Raw genomic sequence first — 10,227 nt, 5'->3', positions numbered from 1 at the left:
GTGCAAAACCATTTTTTCAAAGTTCGACACATTTGAGTACAAAAAATATTGTTGTTCACGCTTCAAAGGAATGGCATACATAAAGGAATAATAATCAACTTGCGCCATCTTTTGGCAAATTGCACGATTACAGCTCACGGGTGGTTTTGAGGGTCAAACCAAGCTTTAATATATTGAAAAATAATTAAAAACCCAAAACCTTGGCATTGGCAATATTTAAATTTTTCCAAAAAATTCGAGAAAGTATCTACAAATTCCAAAAAGTCTACATATTTCCATATTTAAGTTTCTGCTCCTGATTAACATTTTTAACTCCGAATAAGATAAAATAGAGTAGTTTAGTCCTGACAGCAGATAAGAACGAAAAGTATCTGATTGAACCGGAAAATTCGTTGATGCAATTTTTATGTATGCAGTGATATAGGAAATATGTTCTAAAGGAACAAGAAATAGTCGAAAGTTGCAAAATAATATCTCCACAATCTGATCCATACGGATCAGCAGTGAAATCATAAGAAAATGTAAGTGGTTATAAGCTTCATCATACCGCAAAATTCTGAAACAAAGCCACGAGCCACCTTACCCTGTTGACTGTAGCTATAAAATGCATTACAATGCAAGCATCTCTAACAGTAACTAACGAACTGCCTGGCAGAATTGCAACATTTCTCAAATAATTCATAGAAGTACATATATATAAAATGAAGCGAGTGATAACGGTGTTCTTAGTACTCTGCAGCTTCCTACTGGTCTGTTTAAGATTGCTGACACTACTTTAAAGTTTGGAATTTTTAAAATATTGAGTTTACATTGCAGTTGCCAACGCAAAGGACATTGGCACAAGAAGTTTTGCCGGTTGGCGACGAGTACGGCAAGGATACGCAGTCAACGGTTTATCTGAAACAAGATGTGGAAGGTAATTTTAAAAATCTATTTCTTACTGTTACCTTATTATGGATTAATGTCAAAACCGTTCAAAATATATTAGAAGAACCACTAACTGAAGGCCAGCCAAAAAATAGTACTGCCAATAACCTAATCGACCTTGAAAAACTAAGATTGAAGGAACGCGGCACGAACAATGCTGAAATAGAAGATCAAAGCTCAATTTCAGCCACACTGCAATCCAAAGAATCGCTAAGCGAAGAGTCGTCACAACCTCAAGAATCTTCTTCTTCCGAAGGTCAACTTGAAGGATCCATTGACGCGGACATTTCTCAGTCAAATGATTCCGGCAGTAGATTGCAACTTGAAGGTGCAATTAGTGCAGATATTTCTCAGTCAAACGACTCCGAAATCGAAGCTGAACTTAAAGATAAAATTGGTGAAACTGCAGCAAAAATTCTCGCAACGGAAATCGAAGCTGCGATCAAAGAAAATTTGGAATCTTCTCAGTCCGTAGCTGAAGTAATTGAAAATGAAATAATAACTACAACAGTGGCAGCGGAGAAATTAGAAGGCTTAATTTCAACGGAAACCCAACCAGAGTTTACGACATTAATGGATGAAGATATTTCAACCACGCTTCCACCGACTTCTAATGAACTGGAGGAACCGGAAGTCAGCACGACGCAGGACGAAAGCGATGATACAAATGAACCGCTGGAAAGTAGTACGGAACAAAAACCTACTGAATTGGATACCGAAGATACGGACACCACAACTACCACACCGGTTGCTGCAACGGAATCGCCTTGTACTGAACCAGGTACATATTCTGTAGAGAATAATTGTCGCGCTTTTATCAGCTGCAAACCCACAGCCACCAATCAGCTGATTAAAGCACAAACGGATTGTCCTACCGGCCAGGCTTACAACCCGGCACTGCTGCGTTGCTCGCGGGATCTCTCACCATGCGCCGATGCATTGCGCTGCGTACAGGAAGGCACATTTGCTGATCCACAAGACAATTCATCCTACTATTGGTGTGTGGCATCACGGCTGACTGACGCTTTTCACATTTATCACATCCAATGTGGTAATGGTCAAATCTATACACACGAACTGGGTAAATGTTTCGTAGATATGACAAATTTGCAGGACTTGCCGCTCAATTACGAACTCTATATGAGTAAATCCCCCGACGAGGAGTGCGTGCGTGAGGAGGTGAAGGTGTTGAAAGCCGAAGAGAAAGCCAAACTGAAAGAAGCGAAGCTGCGGGAGAAAATACGTAAAAAGTATGAAAAAGAGTTACTAAAGAAGGCGGCCAAAGCTGCAAAGGAACAGGCTAAATTGCTGGGCATTTCGCTGGAGGACGAGACACCGTTCAATTGTGTAGAGGAGGGAAACTTTGCGGCAGCGGCTGAAAGTTTTTTCGATTACTTCATTTGCGTGAACAAGAAGGATAAATACAAGGCTGTCGGTATGAAGTGCGTAGATGGACAGAGTTTTTCAACAGCACAAAATGTTTGTACGCCTTAGAACAGGAAGTTAATAAAATTTAAGTAAATATTGTTATAGTAAAAAAGTTTAAAAATAAATTTATATTTCTAATCAGAAACGTAATCTAATATCCCAGACGAAATGCCCGTTGTTAGGAAGCATTTCAAAGCTCTGCTATCTTCTGTTCAAGCGCTGTCCAGATTGCGAATGTGTTGTGCTGAGAGCCAAAGATAAATACGGAAAGAGAGAGCGTATTCTGGCTGAACTAGCGCAATTAAAAAGCAATAACTTCAGTTTCATATTTTCATTTTTTTTCCCTCACCACCACTTGGCAAATTTCCAGGTGCTTTAAAAATTTTGCCTGATAAAAGAATACCAGTATGTGGGAGAATACCAGTACAAAGGCGCAGAGCATATATTGTGTATGAGTTTATCGTGAAACCGCTTTATCAGTTAATGAGTTGTAATCACAAATTTTGATTTGGTTAATGTTCATACATTTTATATAAAAGCTACTAGTAAGATACAAGCGTCAGTTACTTACTTCTTAACGACTAAACGAGACGGATCTAAAATCCTTAGTTTAATTAAAGAATTTACGAATAAAAATTATAAAAATATATAAAATAATAAACGAAACATATTTACGAGATGAAATTGCAAATATTTGCAATAATTGCGGCGCTTGCCGCCGTTAATGGTGGGATTCTTCAGAATCCATGCACGCAATCCGGGTACTTTGCGTTCATCGATAATATGCCAACGTTTTATAGTTGCTCTTTGAATGATGACGGTTCGTACGCGATTCAATATTTATCCTGCTCAAATGGATACGTTTTCAGTCAAAGCGCTGGTAATTGTGTTTTAAAAGATCAAGCAAACGTTGTCGATACTACAGTTTCCTCAACAAGCACTACTGAAGTGCCCTTAACAAGTACTGCCGCAGCTACAAGTACTACACGTGGAGAGCCAGTTACAACTGGAGAACCTTCAAGTTCGGAGGTACCCATTGTTTCGAGCACACAAGATGTACCAGTATCTACAACTCTAAAATCCACCGAAAAACCAATTACCACCACTGTACAACCCTACACTAATGAAGTAGTAAGTACCACAATTGAAGAACCGCGCACTACTCAAGAGTCGACAAGTACGGATAAGCCTGACGAGAATTTGACCATTGCTGATGGACCTACTGCGGTTACAGAAGAAACAACGTTAGCAACAGAAACTACACAAGCCACAAGAACTACTGAAGAATCAATCGTTACCGAAGATCCAACAGAAAGCACTTCATCCATTCCAAGTGTCACAACTTTAACACCAGAATCTACTGCAGTGCCAGATGCACCAAGCACTACTGAAGAAACAACTGTTACTGGAGATAAGACCACAACGGAAGGATCAGATACTACAGCAGCACCCGAGGAAAATGAAACAACTGTAATTACAGAATCCACCGATGTTCCAGATGCACCAAGCACTACTGAAGACCCTGCAGACAATACTACAACAGAAGGATCAGGTAGCACAGAAGCACCCGAGGAAAAAGAGACAACGGTAACTACAGAATCTAATGAACTTCCAGAAGAACGAAGTACTACTGAAGAACCTGAAGATAGTACCACAACGGAAGGATCAGGTAGCACAGAAGAGCCCGAAGAAAATGAGACAACTGTAGCTACAGAATCTACTGATGTTCCAGAGGCACCAAGTACTACTGAGGAGCCTGAAGATAATACCACAACAGAAGGATCAGGTTCTACAGAAGCACCCGAGGAAAGTGAGACAACTGTAATTACAGAATCTACCGATGTTCCAGATGCACCAAGCAGTACCGAAGAACCTGCCGACAATACCACAACAGAAGGATCAGATAGCACAGAAGCACCCGAGGAAAATGAGACAACTGTAACTACAGAATCTAATGAACTTCCAGGAGAACCAAGTACTACTGAAGAACCTGAAGACAGTACCACAACGGAAGGATCAGGTAGCACAGAAGAGCCTGAAGAAAATGAGACAACTGTGGCTACAGAATCTACTGTTATTCCGGAGGAACCAGGTACTACAGAAGGTAATACCACAACAGAAGAGCCCGAAGAAAATGAGACAACTGTAGGTACAGAATCTACTGATGTTCCAGAGGAACCAAGTACTACTGAAGAACCTGAAGATAATACCACAACAGAAGATCCCGAAGAAAATGAGACAACTGTGGCTACAGAATCTACTGATATTCCAGAGGAACCAAGTACTACTACAGAGTCTAATGAACTTCCTGAAGAACCAAGTACTCCTGAAGAACCTGAAGACAATACCACAACAGAAGATCCCGAAGAAAATGAGACAACTGTAGGTACAGAATCTACTGATGTTCCAGAGGAACCAAGTACTACTGAAGAACCTGAAGATAATACCACAACGGAAGGATCAGGTAGCACAGAGGCACCCGAAGAAAATGAGACAACTGTAACTACCGAATCTACTGAAGTTCCAGAGGCACCAAGTACTACTAAGGAGCCTGAAGATAATACCACGACAGAAGAACCCGAAGAAAATGAGACAACTGTGGCTACAGAATCTACTGATATTCCAGAGGAACCAAGTACTACTACAGAGTCTAATGAACTTCCAGAAGAACCAAGTACTACTGAAGAACCTGAAGACAATACCACAACAGAAGATCCCGAAGAAAAGGAGACAACTGTGGCTACAGAATCTACTGATGTTCCAGCGGAACCAAGTACTACTGAAGAACCTGAAGACAATACCACAACGGAAGGATCAGATAGCACAGAAGCACCCGAGGGAAATGAGACAACTGTAGCTACTGAACCTACTGAAGTCCCAGAGGCACCAAGTACTACTGAAGAACCTGAAGACAATACCACAACGGAAGGATCAGATAGCACAGAAGCACCCGAGGAAAATGAGACAACTGTAGCTACCACAAATGAAGGTGAAATTACAAAAGCACCAGAAGTCCCTTCCACAGAAATTCCAGAACAGCCAGAAACGACAGGCGCGCCCAGCAGCACTGGTGCACCAACCACAAAGGAACCTGAGATAACAGAAGGATCACCAAGTACTGAAGCCAGCACCACAGAAGTATCGCAAACTACTACTACTCAAGGTCCAGCTACAACAAAAGAACCAGAAACCAGTGAAGTACCACCAAGACCCAGTGGTAAACCACCCCATGTGTCGTCTACCACACCAGCGCCAGTTACAACCAACTCACCTAGGACCACAGTAAAACAACCGCCTAAACGCACAAGCACGGTTACTACGAAAGCGCCCACAACACCTAGAAAACCACCACCAGAACACTTAAAATGCCCCTATGAAGGCTTCTTCCCAAGTGAAGACGGTTGCAAAAAGTTTGCCTACTGTGCCAAATTTTTCGGTAAAATGAAGCAGTATGATTTGAAGTGTCCCCGCGGACAAAAATTCAATAGGAACACACTCTATTGTGATCCAGAAATCGATTGTGAAAACAGTGATGAAAGCAGCAGTGAAGTAGCTCCTATTGAGCACCACAAACCGTTCACCTGCTTAGTGGAGGGTACCTTCGCCCATAAGAATGATTGTACCAAATACTATACCTGCGAGTGGAGTACGAAACATCGCAATTTCCTTCAGTTACCCAGCGCTTGTCCGAGCGGTGAGGTCTTCCGTCTAGAGTCTGGCTCATGCGGTCGTGAGCGCCGACTGACTTGTTTCTTACGGCCAAACGGTTCCAAATACTACGATCACGAATCGTCCAAATGAGTCTAATGCGAGAGACCGCACTTCGTGCACTCGTATTTATGTATAAGTAATGCTTATGCTATAATTGTAAAATAAAGAAAATTTGCATTAATTTAAGTTTTTTTTATCAAATATAATACTAAACGATTTATCTCTAAGTAATTTATTACTAACATATTGACTTTTATTTTGACCAGGGTAGATAGCATAATGCGGACCGAACTCAAGTGTTGAATATTTTATCAGATTGGCGAGCGGTGAGTCATTGCCCCAAACAAAAGCTTCAAGTACAAAAGTAATCTTGAAAGTAGTTGAGATTACAATTTTATCACGCAATTTGCTTACCACTTGTGATTGGTTATTCCCGCATGAAAGTGAATTGCTAAATTCTTACATGCTAGATCACAAACAAGCTCTGGTATCTAGAACGTATTTTTTTGTTTAGAACGAGACATTTTTTTATTGCCGCTTTTATATGCGGTTGCTCTAATTATAGTAGCATACGCAAATTTGCACACTTCCGTTAAAAGCTCAAATATTTACTTTTGCGTTTGAGTGATAAAATGACAAATATAAAAACTACTGGTTGCGCAAAAAGCAAAATTGAACTGAAGAAGAGTGAAAGCCTACTATTATCTTTCTGATATTTGTTTGGATATTTGTCTTTTAATTCTGCTAAAATGAAGAATAAATAATCTTATCTCTCAATTTTTTCGTTCACTCGTGCGTTAGCATTCGTCAAGTTTTAACAAAGTTAGATATTTCGTTGATATGTTTTTGATATTTCGATATATAGCATTACCTTAAACGCCAAACAGCACATCATCGTCAAATTCGTAATTGAGTTTTTTATTGATTATGATTAATTAAATCATAAATATATTCTACAGTTAATTTTTTTGTTGCATTATCGGATAGTAAACACAGTAATAAACATTCTCTAAAATATTGAATTCGAAATTCAAATTATTATGGTCGCTGCAGGGTTTCTTGTAGAAAAGGAACAGAGTGGGGCACATAGCGACTCCAATCTTTAAACGCGTTTTTTCCAGAATGGTGTTTTTCAAAACGGTTTCCACTCTCAAAGGAATAGTTTTGAAGATATCTAGTTCCAATCCAAAAAATCATTTTGTATTCGTCATTAATGTATTTATTTCAAAAAATCATCTGACTGATAAGTTAATTTCAACATTTAAAAAAATCGCGAAAATCAGTGATTTTTTAAATTATTGATTTAAAGTCCAAACAATTGACGTCTGGTGACTGTGCTGGCCAATTTAAAGTAGCAATATGATTTTCTTGTTGCTATTGAGTTCAGTTTCATACAAGCAGTATCCAATCATGGTTATTTCTGCGGTAAAGCATTTGAGCTGACTTCGGTGGAACTCCTTTTATTAGTTTCTGTGAAGCACCTCGAAATCCCACTTCCATGAGCAGAGAAATATATGTACATAAACATACTCTTGGGATTGCTTAACACACCTTTTGATAAATGATTGTCCTTTTATTAGCTAAATACGTTTCAAGGGCTTGAACGATACAAAAGTTGACACATCCGCAAATATTAACTTGCTTCAACAATGGTTGACGTTTCCTGCGCCCATTGCAACCTTTGTTCAATGTGGATTCTGGAACATTTTCCATAATGGTCAGACCCCCTCTTCACAACCCCTATTTAAATTCTTTGCAGTTTTTTAATAGTCTATTTATGAGACTAAAATAAGTTTTTTTTTATTTAAATTAACCATCACCGGATGCTTCACAGATTTCTCATTGGCGTTAACTATATAAATATGCAGATATATATTTCCGTTTTCAAGAAGGCAATTCTAACGAGATTTTAATTCATTACTTGTTTGTTTAAGCGGAAAGTCTAGTTATTTAAGTAAAAAATAAGTGTGCAAACCATAAGCCATTAATCAACATCTCTCACTGAGCGTCTAACAGTCTACAGAGTGTAATTTGTCATGAGCATATTACACATGAGAATATTGCTCTGATGTTGTGAACGTAATTGTTACCGACCATGTACAGAAAGTCACTCACGATAAAAAGTTAGGTTTTGGCTCTCGCAAATCTAGTCTCTTGCATATAAGATCTGAATTCGGTAGAACTAGAGATCGAAGGTTTCGAGTGTCGCAAATCTTCTCACTTGAATATGAGATCTGAATTCAGTTCGAAGGTTCTGGGTCTCACAAATCTAGTCAGTAGAACAAGCGCTCTTAATTCGAAGACTATGGAAGTAAAGTTTCTAAATTTCGAGAATAACATTTCCAAATCTACATAAAGTGGTCACATAACTTGATAAACAAGAGAAATTTGCATGCTGTTGATGATAAACATTTTGACAACAATTCCAATTCACAATTAGGTTGGTTATACATATATATTCCATTTATTTGTACGAGGAGCATACTAATAGACCATGCGACTAAATCTGCTGAAAAGCATTTGGTCTGCCAACGCTAGAACAACATAATCCCCATATAGAGTAAATCATATGCTGTAACGGTCCTCCAGTTATGCTTCGTATATACAAGGTGCTTCCCAAAGTAAACAGTACTTTTTGAATCTAGCGCCCCCTGGTGGCGCCATCTTTATGTCGATTGGTGCGTTAGAATCTGCTATCTTTATCGATTATCCAGTGAGAATTTTGTGACATTTTATCGATTGGAAGTGAAGTTATTGCGTTTTACTGACACTTATATGTTTGTGTTATCGGTGCGAAAATGAGCTTCGAGGAAAGAGCCAACATTAAATTTTGTTTTAAAACCGGTAAAACTTTTACCGAAACGTTTCAATTGATGAAACAAGTTTATGGCACGAGTGGCTCCAACGTTTTCAAATTGGTCGTGAAGACATAAATGACGATTAACATTTGGGCCAATCATCGCGCATGGAGAAGTCAAAAGTGAAGACAATGCTGATTTGCTTTTATGATTCCAAGGGTATGCTCCACAAAGAATTTGTCCCGGCCAAAACATTAATGCGGTATTCTACCTTGGAGTTTTGAAGTGTTTGGTGCGCCGTATTTGACGAGTTCCGCCTGAATATCGCGAAGATGAAAGTTGGCGTTTGTTGCACGATAATGCGCGTCTCATCGATCACATTTTAACCATTAACCACTCCCCGTATTCATCTGATATGGCACCGTGTGACTTCTTGCTTTTCGGAAAAATGAATTTGCCCATGAAAGGAAAGCGTTATGCAGGCGTAGAGGCCATTCAAAAGGCACCGGCGTACTGGCGGCCATACCGGCCAACGAGCTAAACCACTCGATCGACATGCTTTTGGACCGTGCAAAAAGCTGTATTGAAGCAGAAGAAGACTATTTTGAATAAAATAAATTGATTTTGTCGAAAAAACCATTTGTTCTATATTTTTTTAAAGTCCTGTTTACTTTGCAAATCACCTTGTATGTACTTACTTTACTCCGACGTTTCACTCTGAGTGTTACAAATCAAAGTATAAAATTTGGACAAATACAGGTTTGTAAGTTATGTGGGGTCTAGGTGAAGCTTTCAACCGATTTTATCAATATTAGGCACGAAGATGCACGTTATTAGAAAAACTCCCTCAATTTTATTTATATAACCTATATGTAGGCGGATATATAGGCATAAAGTCACTCGGAAGTTCAAAAATTTTTTATATTAGGTATTTGGGTACCAAGGGAAGTGTTGACCTGTCTCAACCCATTTTTAACAAACAGACATACCGCTAACAGAAAAGAACTGTCTCCGAATTTCTTTAATATATCTCACGGATTGACCTAAATTTTCGATAAAAAGTTGGACATATTCAGTATCTTGGGACTTAAATATTTTTGGTCCGATTTGGACATAGATAGAATTAAAAATTAGGTTATATGCGAAGTAGACGAGGCTGTAGTCCAATTTTGGTTGTTGTCGCACTGGAACATATAAATGTCAAGGTGATATTATACACCAAATTTGGTTAATATCGGTTGATTAGGTCCTGTGACATGGCTTTTCACCGAAATTTCGGCGGTGGACTCCGTCCATCGTCCAATTTTGACCCCGACTCCTTTAAAGTCCTTTTTTTATCAAACTGAGTGGAAAATTTAATGTG

At 39.0% G+C, this 10,227-nt stretch overlaps 2 protein-coding genes across 5 annotated transcripts; both read left to right on the top strand.

Annotated features, from left to right (window-relative positions):
• The first annotated feature begins 659 nt into the window (after nt 1–659).
• LOC120775166 (papilin) lies at nt 660–3,020 on the top strand. 2 transcript variants are annotated; one of them, XM_040105217.1, is made up of 3 exons: nt 660–749; nt 817–916; nt 992–3,020. In XM_040105217.1, exons 1-3 carry the CDS (start codon nt 702–704, stop codon nt 2,419–2,421), a joined length of 1,578 nt encoding a protein of 525 aa, XP_039961151.1. In that variant the 5' UTR covers nt 660–701; the 3' UTR covers nt 2,422–3,020. The 2 variants fall into 2 exon arrangements, with proteins under 2 accessions (XP_039961151.1, XP_039961150.1); XM_040105216.1 differs by having other exon boundaries at nt 989–3,020.
• Nucleotides 3,013–6,208, top strand: LOC120775165 (flocculation protein FLO11-like). 3 transcript variants are annotated; one of them, XM_040105214.1, is made up of 2 exons: nt 3,013–4,459; nt 4,550–6,208. In XM_040105214.1, exons 1-2 carry the CDS (start codon nt 3,034–3,036, stop codon nt 6,154–6,156), a joined length of 3,033 nt encoding a protein of 1,010 aa, XP_039961148.1. In that variant the 5' UTR covers nt 3,013–3,033; the 3' UTR covers nt 6,157–6,208. The 3 variants fall into 3 exon arrangements, with proteins under 3 accessions (XP_039961148.1, XP_039961149.1, XP_039961146.1); XM_040105215.1 differs by having other exon boundaries at nt 3,013–4,565; nt 4,803–6,208; XM_040105212.1 differs by having other exon boundaries at nt 3,013–6,208.
• The last annotated feature ends 4,019 nt before the right edge of the window (nt 6,209–10,227 follow it).

Source organism: Bactrocera tryoni, chromosome 4 (genome assembly GCF_016617805.1).
Source record: "Bactrocera tryoni isolate S06 chromosome 4, CSIRO_BtryS06_freeze2, whole genome shotgun sequence".
NCBI classification, from domain to species: domain Eukaryota; kingdom Metazoa; phylum Arthropoda; class Insecta; order Diptera; family Tephritidae; genus Bactrocera; species Bactrocera tryoni.
The sequence above is the reverse complement of the archived record's forward strand: the minus strand, read 5'-3'. Positions and strand labels throughout refer to the sequence as shown.